This window comes from Drosophila hydei, unplaced genomic scaffold (genome assembly GCF_003285905.1).
Source record: "Drosophila hydei strain 15085-1641.00,03,60 unplaced genomic scaffold, DhydRS2 tig00008139-arrow-pilon, whole genome shotgun sequence".
NCBI lineage: Eukaryota > Metazoa > Arthropoda > Insecta > Diptera > Drosophilidae > Drosophila > Drosophila hydei.
Genome location: NW_022045847.1, coordinates 229,533 through 248,598, shown reverse-complemented (window position 1 = coordinate 248,598; position 19,066 = coordinate 229,533). Strand labels below are relative to the sequence as shown.

General features: G+C 33.9%; 4 protein-coding genes across 7 annotated transcripts; 3 read left to right on the top strand and 1 right to left on the bottom strand.

Annotated features, from left to right (window-relative positions):
• Positions 1-4,377: 4,377 nt before the first annotated feature.
• Positions 4,378-9,957, top strand: LOC111598512 (proton-associated sugar transporter A). 2 transcript variants are annotated; one of them, XM_023313785.2, is made up of 7 exons: positions 4,378-4,700; positions 7,327-7,589; positions 7,652-8,038; positions 8,089-8,309; positions 8,407-8,840; positions 9,279-9,453; positions 9,727-9,957. In XM_023313785.2, exons 1-7 carry the CDS (start codon positions 4,513-4,515, stop codon positions 9,955-9,957), a joined length of 1,899 nt encoding a protein of 632 aa, XP_023169553.2. In that variant the 5' UTR covers positions 4,378-4,512. The 2 variants fall into 2 exon arrangements, with proteins under 2 accessions (XP_023169553.2, XP_023169554.2); XM_023313786.2 differs by lacking the exons at positions 9,279-9,453; positions 9,727-9,957 and adding an exon at positions 8,919-9,219.
• Positions 9,958-10,646: 689 nt separating this feature from the next.
• On the top strand, positions 10,647-11,597 carry LOC111598540 (protein NATD1). Its single transcript, XM_023313829.2, has 2 exons — positions 10,647-11,086; positions 11,427-11,597. The coding sequence occupies exons 1-2, from the start codon at positions 10,745-10,747 to the stop codon at positions 11,535-11,537; spliced, it is 453 nt and encodes a 150-aa protein (XP_023169597.1). The 5' UTR covers positions 10,647-10,744; the 3' UTR covers positions 11,538-11,597.
• LOC111598613 (tetratricopeptide repeat protein 21B-like) lies at positions 11,562-19,060 on the top strand. The gene is made up of 7 exons (XM_023313946.2): positions 11,562-13,089; positions 13,152-13,760; positions 13,924-14,065; positions 14,125-14,374; positions 14,455-14,652; positions 17,558-17,798; positions 18,002-19,060. Exons 1-7 carry the CDS (start codon positions 11,575-11,577, stop codon positions 19,058-19,060), a joined length of 4,014 nt encoding a protein of 1,337 aa, XP_023169714.2. The 5' UTR covers positions 11,562-11,574.
• LOC111598538 (survival of motor neuron-related-splicing factor 30) lies at positions 15,253-16,634 on the bottom strand. 3 transcript variants are annotated; one of them, XM_023313826.1, is made up of 4 exons: positions 16,512-16,634; positions 15,820-16,238; positions 15,494-15,756; positions 15,253-15,427 (listed from the first exon to the last, which is right to left on the bottom strand). In XM_023313826.1, the coding sequence occupies exons 1-4, from the start codon at positions 16,551-16,553 to the stop codon at positions 15,378-15,380; spliced, it is 774 nt and encodes a 257-aa protein (XP_023169594.1). In that variant the 5' UTR covers positions 16,554-16,634; the 3' UTR covers positions 15,253-15,377. The 3 variants fall into 3 exon arrangements, with proteins under 3 accessions (XP_023169594.1, XP_023169595.1, XP_023169596.1); XM_023313827.1 differs by lacking the exon at positions 15,253-15,427 and having other exon boundaries at positions 15,438-15,756; positions 16,512-16,633; XM_023313828.2 differs by lacking the exons at positions 15,253-15,427; positions 15,494-15,756 and having other exon boundaries at positions 15,958-16,039; positions 16,111-16,238.
• Positions 19,061-19,066: the final 6 nt, after the last annotated feature.

The following is a 19,066-nucleotide window of genomic DNA, read 5'->3' as shown; positions in this document are numbered from 1 at the left end:
GCTTGTTTACCATTTAATTCAAATCTAGAAATATTTGTCATACAACTGAATTGTTAGATGGATTTGCTTAAATTCGAAATAGTTCGAAAATTGGATAATTAATTTCTTAAATATTTATCCATCAATTTGCTAAAAGTCGAATACTTGTCGTGGAAGCAAGCCCACTAAATACCCCTAAAAATTAAGTCGAAAATGTTGAACTCGTGCAACATATCTCCCAAAAATGATTGTTACTAAATCAACAATTTAAGTCTCTAATTTGAGGCAGTGCGTAAAGAACAGTCGACTGAAACCGACTGAAACGTTCTCCTCTAATTAGCACCTAGTTTTCGATTAGTAGCCAAGAAATTGTGTGTTACCAATAATAACCGATTGTAGTAATCCAAATACCAAAAAAATAATCATAACTGAAAATTTAAACAAGAAAGAGTGCTCTAGTCGAGACTGCTCGACTAGAAGATACCCTGAGCTCTGCGAATTTGTTTTAAAGCCAAATATATATGTATATATATATATATATATATATATTACAAGACACCCTAGGAAATTAGATGTTTCGATCATTTGCGGTAGTCTTGTAACGCTTAAGAGTCGAAGTCAATTTTCTATCAATAATAGGAAACTGAGATGAGTTATCGTTAAGAATTATAATGATATGGTATACTCAAGCATATATTTCAAATTTCGAGACAGCTGCGTTCACATGGACGGACAGATAGACAAGCTGATTTATATGCCTGTAGCATAGATATAACTAATATACCCTGAATTTCCATTTTTACTGCGTTAAGTGTATAAAAACACCTCCCTCTCTCTCTCTCTCTCTCTCTCTCTCTCTCTCGTTTTTTATTTGTATACCCTCGCAAAAGCTTTTAGAATTTTGTTTTGATTAATGATAAATAATATAATAATATTTTTGATGAGCATACTAGCCATCTGTCACGTCTGCTTGCCTTCCTGCGCTGAGTAGTTTCTAAGCTCCTTATATTCGGAAGTTTTTTAGGCACAACCAACGTTGGAACGTATTATTTCTTAGCACTATTGATTTATGTACATATATTTATGTGGATCATTTTGTATAACTTGATTGTTGACACTCTCTTCTGGTCAAACACAAATTACGGACCTGCTCTATAGATAGAGCTATTAATTACACGGAGAATCAGAACCGTTTGAAGTCAGAAAATGTATTTGCCTGTGAAACTGAGAGCTTGAACTTTTTTAAGGGCTTATGCTAAATACAAGCTGTGGAATATATTAACACGCAGATAGAACAGGGCTCAGAGTATTTTCTAGTAAAGAACACTCCTCTAGGAGTTTCTTGTTTAATTTGTACTGATTGGTTTGTTATATTTTATTTATTCACGCATACATATGTATATATTAGTTATACTTAGAAACGAACAGCTAAAATAAAACAAACTATGGCTTGTCCCCATCTTAATTTGTATATAAAACACAAGATAAAGACTTTTAGCCAATTTTAATATTGTGATCATTATAAGCATTTTTTTGGACACATGTAATGAGATGAGACTCAATAAATAAACTCTAAAGTGAATTGACGCCATAAGAATTTTCTTGTAAGAAGAGGAATGAACCCCTAGATTAGGAATCCAGGACTCGAAGAACCAACATCTCCTACGCATCGCACGTCCCATCAACCAACACCGCCACTTCACTGTTTGAGCGATAATTTGCAAATCTATAATAAAGTAGCAGCTGGCAAAACACAATTGAATCGCAACTTTTATGCTTCGAAAAGACAAGAATCCACATTTTAATTATGTATGAGTGCAGAAAAATACAAAAGTTTGGCGCTGCTAGCCACGTGCTTCTGCAAACTGGTTGAATAACTTCTGTGTTCGGGATATTCTAAATATCCAAATATTTAATAATAAAAATGCAAACTCTTTCACACATTGGCTTTGCTTGGCAACTGAGCTTAAGTTTAAAGAATTTATAAAAATTTGGAGCCGATATGAAAAATATAATAAAAATCAAAATTGTATAAAATGTAAAATAAAATATAATATAATAATAATATATATAAACACATAATAATATATATAAACACAAAATTTTGCAGACTAGCTGTAAAGCAGTGTAAGCTATAATTTAATAACCAAATAACGGGCAGCGTCTATCTAGAACAATATAATGCATATAGTGCAGAGTAAGCGCTATCTTCAAGTCGGGCAAATTTATTTTTTAATATATTTTATGATCAAACACTCAATCCAGAAGGCTATATTGTATTTGTTTGTATGCCTATGTACATGTTATTATTCTTTTGTTTTTTAGTTTGTACGCATACTTTTTCTAACTGAATTTTTGTTGTTTTTTTCTTATTTTAAATATAAAAAAAAACTGTTTAATATTATAAAAAAAAATTGTTGATAAATGTGTGTTATTAAAGTGTTTTCCATTAAAAAATATAATATTGATAATTATACTATTATTTATCACATTTATTCTCTATCAAAGTCGCTCGTTAGGCCTGTACGCATAGTTTTTCTGGCAAGTGTATGTGTATTTGTCAGTTCTCTTAGGAATGTAAGAAGTTTTAACTGTTTAAATGGTACACATATATATGAATGTAAGTAGATATGTTTTAAATACATAAATGATCTTAACGTGTGTTAGTCTGTATAAAAAATACGACTAACATTACCTTACCATGCAATAACTATAAATTTTATATTTAAATCGCATTTCTACTGCTTTTTTCCAGAGCGAGAGTTTTGCAATGTTCCAATTGGTTTTCAGCAGGAAAAACACTGAACAGAAATATAATACATTGATAATTTTAATATCAAAAGACATTCTCACAAAGCAAAGCCAGTTTTATGCACATTAAAAGTCCCATAGCATACTTTATGTAGAAGTAACATTTCTTTGACCCCAAATACTTTTTACAAACTAAACTAAAATGTTTTTCATTTAATTGGGCGACAAGAGTTTCACATAAAGAGACACACAAATGCTGATACATGGGAGGACTCCACCGTGAGTGTGCGTATGCTCATCGCGAAAAAGCATTCCTGTTTCGCATCAACGCTTTTATACCCTTCCCAGAAATAATTATAAAAAATTTGAGATTTTGAGAAGAGAAGAAATTCTGAACAAACTTAAAGTTTTGTGCAGTGCTGCTTGTGGGTACATGCAAATATATATACATATATATAATAAATATATGTATATTTGAGAGACCAGAATATTGTGCATAATGGGATCGACCATTTTAGCACTGATATTTAGTACCCAAGTCTTTGTTCAACGAACCTTTATGTTAGGCACCCAGCAAATAAAAGCGGATATTCTAGATTTCCCATATATGTGTTGTATATTTAACATTTCAAGTCTGTATTTTTAGCAATCAGATGAACCATAAGTATTTATCTGTATAGACTCAGCTCGTCTTCATCATCAAGAAAATATGTATGTAGTATATACTTTACGTGGTCTGCCACGCCTTCTTCGACGTTTGATGCCCATTCATTCCTAGATGTTCTGGATGTTAAAGGGTCTCACATGTACGTTTCTCATATTTTAAAATATCTTCAATACTCGTCAAAACTTACAAGTTTAATGCTCGGACTAAGCACTTCAATATTCTACATAACAAATTTTATATTATATTATATAATCATGGTTTCTGAATTCTTTTAAATTTCCAATCCGTCGAATGAAAAATATTTTTTTATTATTTATTATATAGGATTGGCAAATTTATAACGACAATTTAAAATTTATATTATTGTTTTATCTTTTTATTCACAAGATTTAATTTACTGTTGCTTGACATTAACAAGAATATTAATTATGAAATCCTAACAATTACAATGTAATTAAACTCTAATAACCTAATAGCTTACTCAATGCAGATAACCATTATATTTTTGTTAATATGCAAGGTATATCATAGTCGTACTTTTTGTATGTTGGGAAACGAAACTAAGAAAGAACAGATGTTTCAGATGAATACCCTTCTGAGGCAGTGTACACATATACATATAATCAACATTTAGTTAACATAAGTTCTGACTTTAAAGTGCAATAGATGATTACATAGAAGAAGCTTATGCGCCGGCTTGTAAAATTTCTACAGTAAGTTTCAAACTAAGGAAACACTTTACCATATAGTAACGAGATCGCTTTTAATATGTTTCATTGTCGCAGATGTCTGCTTCTGTACGTTACACACTTTGTGACAAAATTAGAATACATTCTGCAAGGGTAAGAAAAAAATGTAACCAAAGCCAACGCATGCTCGATGAAATTCAATGGAATCGCTCGTACCCGCTACGAAATGGGTTTCTTCCAATCGGGTGCTCGGTAGCTTATTCGTAAAATCCGAATTTATTTACACTTTGAATGCCAAGTTCGGCGAATGTTGTTCACTTATTGCGAAGCCATAGACATTTTTAGTTCAGCAATATTTAACCATAGTATTTGGCTAGGTTGCATCTCAAGCCGAATTTTGAATAAAAAATCAATCAATACGTCGCAATGGAAAAATTACATGAATATCAAGGAATAACCGGCCGACTCCACCAATTGAGAGATAATATTAAAGAGAAATATTCCTCCATAAACCAGGAAAACTCACCCAACATTTTTGAAAAAGCTAAAACTACTGCTTTGGATCAACTGAAAGGCAATGCAAGTGCTAACGTGGACTACTCCCATATTTATAGGTAAGAGTTCTCTCAAAATCTACTTGCTTTACTTACGTGCATATATACAATAAAATTGGCTACCGCGGTTTATGTAAGACATTTATTTGTGGTTTTCTTCCAATAAATTGATACATGATAAATTGGACAAACATTTTATTTTATTCATCATTTTAGACATTGAAATCATTTTAAAGATCCATTCCAAGATTAAATATACTTTTTTATTATGTCATAAATAGAAAATAAAATAAATTTAACTTATGTTTCAAACTGACAACAATACATACTGAAAAATTCGCATACTCGTGAAAGCACACTCACATTGCAAATGTTAGATGTGTTTGCTTTGCCTCAACCCTGCTCTATGAGTTCTTGAATCGATAATGGAAAACAAGCTATGAACATGCTGTAAAGAACGTATTCCAAATCAAGTCCACTGTTCTTAAGGCCCTATTCTTCATGTGGATGTTCGGAAGAAAGCAGGACGACAATGTAAAGATCCACTTAACCCTGACACACTTTGATACAGTCTAGTTATACTAATGTTAATGTTAGTAAACTATTCTGCTACTTAGTAGAAAACTAATACAGGGTATTAAGGCACATTTGCAGACCTTATTTTATTTGCTTTACTTACCTTTAAATCAGATTTATTATCAAGCAAAAAGGAGAGGCAAATATGATTTTTTTTCTCCTCGGCTGAAATCGAAACTTATACAAATGATAAATAGAGGCTTTAAATTTAATGCCCGTCTAGAAGATATTCTAAGTTTAGTCGCACCCAACCATTTGCACGTAATGTACACACTATTAAAAATTATATAACAAATTGGCTAAAATATCATCTAATATATGTATATAAATATATATATATATATAAATAAATTTAAATTTCCTTTAATACCTTTTACCTTTTATACAATTTTCAAATTTTTTAAATCATGCAAAATGCCATAATTTCAATTTTAAATAATTCAGATATCTTTAATAAATTCAAATCCTTAAATCCCACGCATATACGAAATATAGTATTATATTAGTTAAATATAGCTATATAGACATTTCGTATCTGTTTAATAAAAATTCAGCTCAACAGCTTATATTTTTATTTTAAAAGTATGACGTTAGTAAAAATCGATTTATATTTTTGAAAGTCGAACTTTATTAAAGCTTAATTATCTTTACTGGAATATATACAAATAATTTAAAGGCCAGAAATAAAATATTAGCTGTGTCCCATATTTGTACCTGCTTTAGTTATGAATTCAACTCGCTCCTAAGCACACATTTATAATAGTCAGAAGAAGTAAAAATCATTCTGCATAATGCTTGTTCACTATTCGCAATGTATTCAAATCTTTAATTTTGATATATATTAAACTGTAAACTATGGCTCACAGCGACAGCGTCGGACTCCAGCACAGCCGCCCCGATTTGCCAAATAGTCGTAGTACTTCACAATCCGGTGATAAATTATCCATTACGATATGATATATTGCAAACTTATTGAGGCGCACTGCTTTGTGTTCATACAAATAGCTGGACGGACATTGCACAAAGCCGTGCACGTTGTTAGCGAGTATGAAGAGTGAGAGTGACTGAAATACCAACATAGACCATATATTGTTGTGAATTTAATTAGCAATTTTATGATATTATTTATTATGTAAATTATTTTTATTTAAATCTCCCAATCAATCATTCCAATTCACTCAAAATTTTATCCATTTGATAGTTATTCCGAATCGACAGTTAATTTTCAAGAGAGAAGAACACGACGCACAGTTGCTGTCGAACCTTGTAACTAGTTCAGTGAATGGTAGAGTTTGTGTGTATGCACTTTATGTACATGCACATATTTGCGTGTGTCTAAAGTCACCACATGAAACCCAATAAGTGTTTAGCAGCTACACTTACAAGCTTAAGGTCTACACATTTATTTATTTATGGTACTAGGAGCAATGCTAACCATCGCTATTTGATAAGTATTCGACACAGCTAAAGTCTGATTTCTGATTGCCTCCTTGAGGGGAGATTAGCACAAAAACCCTATCTAAAGAAAGCCACAGGCAATCCATCTTCAGTTTTGAAAACTCAGCTGTGCCAAATACTGACCAAAACTAATGTAGAGTATAATTACGAGTGCCATCCAGATATTGCTGTAAAAAAAAAAAAAATATATATATATATATATAATATATATATATACATATATATACATATATATATATATATACATTTGCATTTGCTTTTGGATCACAATTTACATGGAATATTATTAAGCAAATTTTTTAGAATTATTAGTAAATTGCTTCTTATTAGAAACACTGAAAATAAAATTGAAATTGAGGCAATTTACTTTACAATAAAAGTGAATTTGCTAATAATATTCCATCTAAATTGTGATCCAAAAGCAAATGCAAATGCAAATACATGTTTGCACCATATATTTGGCAGCTAAAAAGCTTTGTCTCTACTGATTTTATTGCTCACGCAATAAAAGGACTTAGACTAATTTGATTCAAGCCCTTCTAAAATTCCTTATTTATTGAAAAGGGTAAATCCAATAACAATAGTTTCATGCTGAGCTAAAGCCGGCAAAGCACAGTAAATGGATTTTATTTATTTTTCTTTTCATTGTCAGATACAAAACCCGTGCGGAACTTGTGCGAGTCTCTGCAGCAGTGATGGGCATTGAGTTTTCATATGCAGCGGAAACAGCTTTCGTGTCGCCAACATTACTTAAAATTGGCGTGGAGCATCAGCACATGACTTTGGTGTGGGCTCTCTCACCTCTGGTTGGATTTTTTCTGTGCCCTATTTTGGGGTCATTTTCAGATCGCTGCAAGTTAAATATGGGACGACGGCGACCATTCATAATTATATTGTCTATTGGGGTTTTTCTGGGTAATTCAACTTTTACATAATTGAATTGAAATATCAGATTTTAACGTCCAGTCCTTATGTAGGTTTGATCTTGGTGCCAAATGGGGAAAACTTAGGATATTGGTTCGGTGACATCGATCCACACTTGCAGGCTGCTGCCATGAATACTACGTATAATACGACGTATAACTATTTAAATATTATGCCTCATAGAGCGACTGCGTCAAAGTCGGAAAGTGAAACATATGTTAAGACATCACATCCTTGGGGAATTTTTTTTACTGTTCTGGGTACTGTACTACTTGACTTTGATGCGGACGCCTGTCAAAGTCCATCGAGAGCATACCTCTTGGACGTATGTATTCCAGAAGATCATGCGAAGGGACTGTCAACATTTACAATAATGGCTGGCCTAGGAGGCTTCTTTGGCTACTCAATGGGTGGCTTAAACTGGGATGAAACAGAAATTGGTGAGCTCATGATGCTAACGCAATGACAAAAGCTAACCTAAAGTATACAGGTAGACGCTTGGGAGGACATGTGAAGGCTGTTTTCACGATAATTACATTTATTTTCATCGCCTGTGTATCATTCACAATAACCAGCTTTACTGAAATCCCGCTTTGGGCACTTTCTACATCTTTGCGACAAAAGGAAAAATGTCAGGCAGACAACGCATCTGTAAATTACGGCACTATTAATAACGACGACGACTGCAAAAGTGATAAGAATTACGTAGAGGTGAGTACATGCCATTCATTTTGGTAAAATAACAGACATTTTCAAGAATAATTAAATATAGTTTTTTGTACTAATAAAAGTATAATTTTTCCAAAAGCTGACACCACCGATGCCATCAGAAAACTTTGGCGACGTCAAAGATAACTTTGGCGAAACTTCTTTCACTGAAAACCCGGAGACCTTGATGCAGGCCACGAATGAAGTAGAGGGAGATATTTCGCTGTCGCAAAATAACGTGGAAATACAATCCTTATCGCATTATTTGCTTTCTATTGTTTACATGCCGTATTCCCTGCGTATAGTTTGTCTGACAAATCTCTTCTGCTGGATGGCACACGTGTGCTACTCACTTTATTTTACTGATTTTGTCGGGGAAGCTGTCTTTAACGGCGATCCAAGAGCAATAGAGGGCTCAATCCCACAAAGGAGATATGAAGAGGGCGTTCGATTCGGATGTTGGGGTATGGCGATGTATTCCCTTTCCTGTGCCTGTTACTCTCTTGTAATTGATAAGCTCATTCAACGATTCAGGTAAAGTTTTTAAATAACTAATATAAGTTTTTAAATAACGTAGACTTGGTTCATATTATTTTATTTGTTGAAATTTAGTAACAAACAAGTAGACCAACATTTTTTGACGTGCAGAAACCGAATCTTGAGTACCGCTATCAAGTGCAAGGAGAATATTTAGCAGACGAATGAGTTTTGCATGAAATTTAAAAAGGGGTTTACTGGGAAGTAGTAGTATAATCCGATACCGTGACTACCGCGAAAAACATTACCCTGCATTTTTAGATCAAAATATCTTGAAAACGTGACGTGGTTCTCGTCTCAAGTCGGATTACTAAATTCTATTTGTTCTACGTATGTTGAGAACGATTTAATATTTGTGACATTTTAATTTGTGTTGATGTTGACCAACTAAATAAATATATAGAATTTAATTTAAAACAATTATTTTTCTTCAAGGGCAAAAACTGTTTATGTTGGAGGACTTCTCTTCTATTGTACTGGGATGACATTAATGGCACTTTCTCGCGCTAAGTTTAGTGTGATCGTTTTTAGTTGGACGGCAGGTGTCATGTACTCGACTCTTTTCACAATGCCTTACTTGCTTGTGGCGCACTATCATTCCATGGGCACAGTAAGTAAGAAAATATATAATAAGTTACTTGGAGATGTCCCACTAGCATATACCCAAAGATTTTTGCTATATTTAGCAAACTCTTAGAAATTCTAATTTAGCTATGTTAAATATCAAGTCTTAAAATAGAATAAAAAATATATATATTTATATGTATATATATATTTTATACCCTGCATTCCCGTTTTGTATTTGGAGTACACAAAACCTCTTATAACTGAGCACTTTCGAGCAGTGTTAGCCGTGAAATAAATACAAAACTATCTATTGCAGTTTGAAGTGGATGGAAGTGGCACCGCCAAACTGGAATCTGGAGTGCGGGGATTGGGTACAGATGTTGCTATCGTGAGCAGTATGGTTTTTTTAGCTCAATTTATTCTATCAATGTGCATGGGCGTAATTGTCAAAGTAACTGGAACGACTACAGCTGTAATAAGTACCGCCAGCTTTTTGAGTTTCTGTGGTGCTCTGTCTGCCACAAAAATAATTTACCTGGATCTATAATTTGTTATACAAATATATAATATTATTAATAAATGTTAAAGCTTCAATACAATAATATACAACAAAAAAATATTGTGTTATTAAATGCATTCGTATTTCATATTTTTATTAGAACTTTCTTCACTGACATTACTATATACTAAACAAAAAGCAATAAATAAAAGCTTTGATCTCTCTTTAATGAATTATGCATGAATGCAAGTATGTAACCAATATAAGACATTTAAACATATATATGTAATCAAAAAAAAGCTATTTACTGATTGCATAGAATTATTTATAGAGTGATCCAGACTCTAGTTGTGTGTGCATTGTTTTTAGCTGAAAAGCATGCGACAGTATGCGTTGACACTTTCTCATTATGATTCTAGTAGTAGCTTTTCAAATTTACGTCTTCAATGGACAAAGCCTTAGCTCTTTTATGTAGTCACAAGGCCGAAATATTACTTTGCGATCATGCACCAATCCTATATTCTCGAGCATAAAAAGTATTTAAAAATTTCCATAAAACGATAAGTGCATCAATTCTTTAATCGATTCCTTAAAAAAGTATTCATATATTAGTATCTGAACAAATGTGCGCAGTGGAGACATCGCATTACTTGACTTTCATGAAAATTAATATTTTCTCATATTTGTTTTCGGCATAGTTGTCTTAGGCATAAAAATCAGAATAGAAGCATAGTTCAGAGCTGGGAAATATTTGTTACCCTTTTCCAAATTTTTCTCAGTATTTGTGTATGCTGTAAGAAATAGATTGGGGTATTGTCATCATATAGTATATGAGATGTTTACCTTTTTAAGATTTTTGAGTAGCCATATAACGAAGTTTCGGCTAAATATATCTCCAAAATCTAATATATTTCTTACCGGTATAGCGTTGGTCAGAGGTCGAAACTTTACAAATTTGAGCAGAGCAACGATGTTGCAGAGCCCTAAAATAGCAAGCCAGTCTAGGTGTATGGCCTCAGTTATAATAGTAAAACACGATCATAAGAAGTTTTTCATTGAGGTGGATGGTTTGATTGCCTTTTTGAAGTATGATAATAACAACGGAGTTATGCATATAACCCATACAAGAGTACCTACAAAATTAAATGGACATGGGATTGGGAAGATATTGTCTAAGGTATTTATATACCCTAGTCATTTGCCTTTCTTAACCCGTTGCTACGCAAACTAGTTGCTAACAAAAACAAACGAGCAAAAAATTCTTACAAATTATTTAGACCGTTTAAAGTTTTAGTGAAACATACGTATGCCCAAATAAAACAAAATTAAATTAAAATATGTGTTTAACGTAAGAAAATAAAAAATAAATAAAGAAATAAGATACGTAAAATAAAGTATAACTAAAACATATAAAATAATAGCAAAGTGATAACAAATTTACAAATTAAAATTAATAATTAAGTTTAAATGATCCTAATTATTCTTGAAGTAAAAGTAACGTATGTGACTCTTTACAGGCAGCATTGGAGTATGCGATACAACATGATCTGCTAATAAGAATTTCGTGTCCTTTCGTGCAACATTACGTCAACAAATACGAACCTAAATTTCATAAATATATTTTGTAATTTCTCACTCTAAATAAACCTGAACCAGAGCATCAATATGGATTCGAATGACTTTAAGAGCTTAGTCCTGTACTACGGAAGATTGCGTTTCTATAATTCAATGCAGAAAACAGCATTGGATGGACTAGCCAAGTTTCCAATGCAATCCGAGTTTAGATTGTACAATGGCATTGCGCTTGCCTTGGGTAATCATATGCAGGAGTGTATTCGGGAATTGAACCCATTGAAGAATGATTTGGAGTTGGGTTTCGCAGCTACAATGACTCTTATTTACGCCCACAAACAATGTCGTCTAATGGATAACGATGCAATAGACGCACTTGAAAAGCGAATAGAAGAAGGAGGTAATACTCTCAGCTCCGGCTCATGTTATTATACAGCTGTTTTTCTTTTCTTAGTGGGGGAGCTTGATGGAGCATTAGATTATATTGGTAGGTCTATGAAAATAGACGTTAATTACGATGCTGCGCTAGTCCTGAAAATATGGTGTGAGCTATCATCGAGCACAAATCAATCTGCCAATGGAAAATGGCAGAGTATGCTTGAAGGTTGTATTGCTCGCAGCAATGGCAAAAACATTGATGCATCTTTAGCACTTGTGCGATTTTATCAACAGCGGCGACAATTCGATGTTGCTCTATCAGTAATAAATAAGCTCAGCATGCGATTTCCCGACATAAGAATACCTCTTATTGAGAAAATGGAGACACAGCTTGCCGCCCTCGACTGGGACAGTGCGCTAGATACTGCCAATAGAGTTGTCAATATGGAGCCCTTCAATGTGGCGGCTCTGCGCACTAAGGGCATGTTGAATATAGTGCGGGAGAGCAATTTTAAAGCTGCTGCGGCTACACTTCAACAACTTTTAATTTCTGTGGAACGTATTGAGCCGAGTAATCTTACCTTAGTTGTGGAAATATGTCAGCTTTTCTCTCGTATATGTTCACGAAATATTGAATTGCTTAAATTGACACTGCGATGCCTTGAAAGGATCAATGAATTGAATCCTGGTAGCGTGAGCATCTTAACAGAATTGGGCTATCAAAAAGTATTGATCGACAATGTTCCCGATGCAGAATTAGCATTTCGTTCGGCATGTAACGTTGATAGCACCAACTTTGATGCGCTTTGCGGCCTAACATTATGCAAACTTAAATATCGTGGAGACTTGGAGAGTAGACAGCAGATACAACAGCAGTTAGCATATCTCATGAAGCTTACTGACTTAAAGCCTGAACCAATGGTTATGTATATGTCCGCTTTGTTGGGCGATTCGAAAGAGGAGGAGTCCGCGACAGTACAGTTGTTGGTCGAAGCAGCGGAAATACATTTCAAGAAATTTAGTTCATTACCTTTTGGCTTTGAATACGTATGCTCGATGAATCCTGACTTTATGCTTGGTATTTGTGGGGAGCTGATTCGCCATACTCCAGCTCCAATAAAAGAATCTCACTATGACTTAGACCTGGGCCAGGAATCCTTGCATATCACAGTCAAGCACAGTCTCAGCATTCTGGAAATTATACTACATATATGTCCAGGACACCAAGGAGTAAATATTTATTTCTCAAATCTTTACTAAATAGATGTGCAATGATAATTTTTCTTTTCCAGGCCCTCTTTTTGCAAGCGAAGCTGGAGTTTCTTTCCGGTGAGCATTCTAAAGCAATAAGCCGTCTTCAGCACATCCTAAATTTATTTGGAGACACATTCACGGAAGCTCATCTACTATTGGCGCAAGTTCTAGTGGAAAAAAAGCAATACTTTCAGGCCTTAGAGTATTTAGAATTGGCTTTGGCACAGAATTTTACAGTACGCGAACGACCCATGTATTATTTGCTAAAGGGTATAATACTTAAACATCAACAGAAGCTTTCCGAGGCTCATCAGAGTTTTCTGCTGGCATTAAAATTGGTTGGAGGGATATCAACTGTTGCGCAGATGCATGATTACATTACGCCAACTGATAACAACTTTATAACCAGTTCTGACAAAATGACTATATATATCGAACTAATCTATGTGCTTCGCGAAATTGGCGATGTGCAGGGTATTTATGAAAGCGAGCGCATTTTGCAGTCTGCTATTGAAGAATTTAATGGGACAACAGAGATGGGACGTTTAGTTATTGCCCACTCGCAACTGATGCTTGAGAAATGCAATGTTACCGAAGCTATAAATCTTTTATCTACAATCAAACCAGATCAATCGTACTATATACAGGTAACTGTAAAATGTAATATATAATTAAGTAAATATAGTTATGATGAAAAGCAATTTTGACGTGCGTACGAAAGCGAAAGAATAATATAAAATGAAGTTAAATTATTTTTATTTAAAAATATTTAATCATTTATATTTCTTTATACATCAAATTTATTATTAGGCAAAGACACATTTAGCTAACATTTACCTGACACATCAAAAAAATCGCAATGCATTCTCCCAATGCTTTAAGGAATTGGTTGAAGCTCGACCGGAACCTAGGAGCTATTTAATGCTGGGAGAGGCCTATTTGTCCATCCAAGGTCAACCGAAAATATTCTAAAATGTTGCTTAAAAATACATAGATTATTTATTATTATAGAAAGTGACATGGCAATAGATGCATACCGAAAGGCTTGCAGTATATGTCCAACGAATGCATTACTGGCTAGAAAGCTCGGTAGATCCTATGTCAAAACACATCAATATACAAAAGCTCTGAAGTACTATCACGAGGCAATTCAGAATCCCGGATATTCTGCTTTAAAGCTGGACTTAGCTGAGTTATTTTTGCAACTAAAACAATATCAAAATGCTGCAAAAATATTAAGCGACAGTGACAGACAAAATACGTGAGTATCAGTTCAATTAGATTAATGTTAAATTTGCTAAATTGTATCTTATTGCACGCTTATTCAAACCCTGGCTTTAGAAATGATGGCAGTCTTATGGAATTGCAACTGCAAACCAAACAGCTGTTACTTTTGGCTCGTATTCATGAAAAATCTGGGAACATTCCTGAATCGCTTAAAACCCTCCAACGTGCCCGAGATAACCAATATCGCGTACATAAACTTTGTACCATTGGCCATGTCGAAAACCTCTACGAGCAGTCAAAAATTTTATCAAAGTAAGTACTGACTTTTAATATTCAAAATTATATATAAGCTGTAAAAATTAAAATAAAGTAAGAAAATTATATATGTGAATACGGGCGGAGTGTATATATCAAGACGGTAAAGGGACAAGTAAAGTGCATATCTACCAATGCTGTCTGAGAGCTCAGGGTTGCCATTTATTGACAAACAATGTCCCTGAACTAAGTGCAACACATGTAGAAAGAGCAGTAGTTAGATACCTGCAGTCTCCTGTAGATCGTAACTGCTACACGTTGAGCTTCCCTGCACAGCCTGCATCCGTTGTGTTGTACGTCCAGTGGACCAGTACCCGGCATTAACTTTCATTATGTTACTCAATTATATATATAATAGAATTCATCAGCACTAAGTCATGAGACGTTAAGGAAAGGCACAAAGTACAGACAGTATTTAGCGTCCCATGAGCAGGTACAATGTTTTAGTGGGATCTGTTCTATACATTTTGGTTTTGTTTTAGATACCCTTTTATGAGTACTAACATATTTGACTTACACAAATGTTGCGATAACCGGTGTCTATCACAGTTTTAACTATTTATGAAACCATTCAATCAGCTATGTCTTCTTTGCTCCTTTATTTTATGTTTTCCATATTTCTATGCATTAAATTTTAAATTATTAATATACTTTTAACAGATCTGACAATCTCTGTCGTATTAGTTCATTATTAATGTAGCTTGTTAAACCATAACAAATTACTATGAAGAACAGTGCGCCTGTTTGAAATGAGTATAGAAATTGTAGACGTCTAGCAATAAATTTGTAAAATTTGTTGTTTTATTTAGTGCATACAAAGTTTTATTAATCTACAGACCTTTGCGATATTTCTCGCCAACCGTAAAGTCGGTCATAGCTTTACCAGCCGTTCCACATGTACCGATTCCAACTCTTCCACTAACATTATCGGGCGATGCGAATATACTGTTTACTTTCATTCCTGGTTTCTTTTGATTTTTTGTCGTAAAATTAAGCCATTTATTTTTGTCTGATTCGCGCTCTTCTTCTAAATCTTTAAAGCGCTGCTGTTTTTTCTGTTTTCTTTTTTTTAAATATTCTTTTTGATTTGGTCGATGTCGTCTGTGAATAGAAACAAGGAAGATTAATACGCGAAAATGAAAGAAATTGAAATTATTTGCATACTTATTAGACGGGAACACTTCGTTGCGGGTTGTGCGCTCACGCAATTCGTTTATTGTAGTCGTAGAACGATTTTGATAGGCTTCAAAAATAACACTTACTTCACCTTTCCCAGTTATACCCTCTATGGTTGCGTCGTAGTACTGGCCGTCCTCCGTCCATTTTGCTTGGCATTTGTCCCCAATTTTCCAATCTTTCGCGGAAGTAACAAGTTTTTCAGCTTCTAAAAGAGCAGCTTCAATTTCGTCAAAGTAATTTGACGACGCTGTTTTGGAGGAAGATGGTTCTACGTACGAGGATTTTCGCTGTTCTTCCAGTTGGGTTTTTATCAAGTCTCGCGTGAGTTTGATTACCTCCTCAAGATCGTCTTTTAATTTTAATAGTTCTTCATTGCTGGGATCTGTTTGAAGGGCAGCTTCCACCTACATAAAAGAGCGAAACACAATTATTATGTGTATGCATTTGTAAACTTACACCATTTTTCTACTGTATTTTCGTTCTATATACATTATATCTGTGTATGAACATAATTTAGATTATTTGGTAGTTTTATAAGCACATATGCATATACGTATACATATACATATACACATATATTTATAAGTAAACATATTTGTAAATTTCTACTTATAGATATTTATGTACACATAAGAAACTTTTTAAACACACTGAGGTAGTCTTTCAACTATACTCACTTGCTGTAATTGGCATTTGTAATTTTGTAATTCGTCTGCCATAGCAACACCAACTTCAGTTTTTTAATAAAACTATTTCTTGTTTTCAACGTTAGTGATGGCAACTCATTCTAAGGGTGCTCGATTGTCAATCAAATATCGATGTACTCTAGATATTTAACTCATATTTATCGAAGCATCTGTTATTGTTTGTGCAATCAAATGTTATGCATTTTAATCTGTGAATTTATTTTGTTACAAGCAATATTTGTTTCTATACTATTGCTCCAATTATAACAAAACGGTTCGACTGAAATTCGTTTGGTATTTGCGGATAAAACTATCGATAAGTCTTTGAATATGTTTCCATTAGTTACGTTATGGTTCAGAAGAGGTTCCTTAATTGCGTGTTTGCGTCTTATGAAGTAAATTTCATAATTTGAGTAGACTTAGCCAAAATTTGAACAGGATCTTTATTATTTACTTTACATCAATTAAGACGTTATTCTATCATATATAAAAAATATATAAAATATATATATATAAAATGTATGTAAAATAACTTAAAAATTGTTGCAAAAACATTTACATTTTTAAAAATTGTAAAAATAAACAAAGCCAAAGAAATCCAAACACTCATTTTGTATTAATGATATTTTTAAGGCCCGTTGGTATGTTTCCATGGGCTTCAGGAAAAATTTTATTGTGCCTTTTAAGAGTCCCCTAGTAGAAGACATACGGTGCAGTTTTGTCCTGAGCAGAATATTAAACGGACCACTAAAGTACAAATGTATAGACTTTGGAATAAAGAGCAGCTGAAGATATACAGTATTGGACATTAGTTTATTACTGATGAGGTCTGACATAAATAGTCCAATTTTGTCAATAAATGCTCCAGAACCATGGATCATATCAATGTAGATAAGCTTGCGCGGAGAGCTAAAAGGCACGACTTAAAGAAAATCAAGGAAACCGAAATAAAAATAAAATTAGAAAAAAACAAAAAAATCTAGTATAAGTTATATAAAACCATAAATACCAATTAATTAATATTATTTTTTATTTAGGATATGTATTCTAATTGCCCAACAGGCGATTAAAATTAAGAACAGCGAACTAACCATACATCATTTTAAGGAGTGTATTAAATACACTCCGAATGATCTTGAGATTTTGGTCTCTCTTGCTCACCTCCAAATGGAGTCGAAAGAAATGGATTTGTGTCGCAATACTTGTCAGCAGATACTTCAAATTGATGGCAATAACGAAACCGCTTCAGTATTGATGGCTGACTTATCATTTAGGAAGGTATGTATTGAACCGTATGGAATAAAAGCAGTTCTCAGATAATCAGTGATAGTTCATATTTAATGTAGCTAGTAAATAAATCACACATATAAAAATTTAATTTTTAGCTCTTTTGCTGGTGGTGTGTAGTATAATAAGATATGTCTTCAGACCCGCGCATCGAAATACATATTATTTAAATATATATATTTTTTCATTTTTAGATGGAATTTAAGAATGCAGCATATCATTTTTCGCAACTTCTATTGTCGCAGCCTTGCAACTGGACAGCTTTGGCCCGACTGATTGAGGTTATGAGACGTTCTGGCACATTGTCGGAGAGTCTGCCTTTCATGGAACGTGCTGAACAGGCGTCCTTACAGTCTAAAACCTCAACTGGATATGCGTATTGCAAGGGCTTATTCGAATGGTATAATGGTAATCTAAACAGTGCCTTGCGCTACTTCAATCAGTCTCGGAGGGATCACATCTGGGGTCAACAAGCAAAGCTTAATATGATTGAAATATGCATAAATCCCGATGGAGAAATACCGAGTGCAAATGATCTTTTAGAGGCGGGAGATAGTGGTGAATTCAGCGAGTCCCGATTAATTGCCTTGCGAACAGCCGAACGTTTGCTTAAAGAAATGCGTCCTCGAACTGGAGAGATATATGAAAGCACCTTGAATCGTAGAATATTTTGGAATTTCTTACAAATGGCATCAAAGCAAAAACTTCAAGTTGAACTAGCTCTAAAGGACCTAACTGAGCTTATGCAAAAAGAAGGAAACCCATTAATGGTCACCGTAGTGTATGCTATCGCCTTGGCCCTAGTTCAACTAAAGCAAATGCAACGTGCAAAAAACCAGCTTAAACGTATAGCTCGCTTAACTTGGAACTATGAGGACGCCGAATACTTAGAGCGAAGCTGGTTGCTGTTGGCTGATATTTATATTCATGCCAATAAATTAGATGTTGCAGAAACATTTGTAGAGCGAGTCCTGGAATATAACAAATCAAGCACGAAAGCTTATGAACTCGGCGGATACATTGCAGAAAAGTTACAGTCTTATGGTGATGCTGCCAAGCAATACCAAAAGGCTTGGGATAGTTGTGGTCATTCTAAGCCACACATTGGGTACAAATTGGCATTAAATAATATGAAGAAAAAGCAGTATGCTGATGCTGTTAATATTTGTCAACAAGTCTTAAAATTGCACCCAGACTACAATATTATTCGCAAAGATATACTTGAAAAATGTCGTAATAACTTAAGAACTTAAATTAAT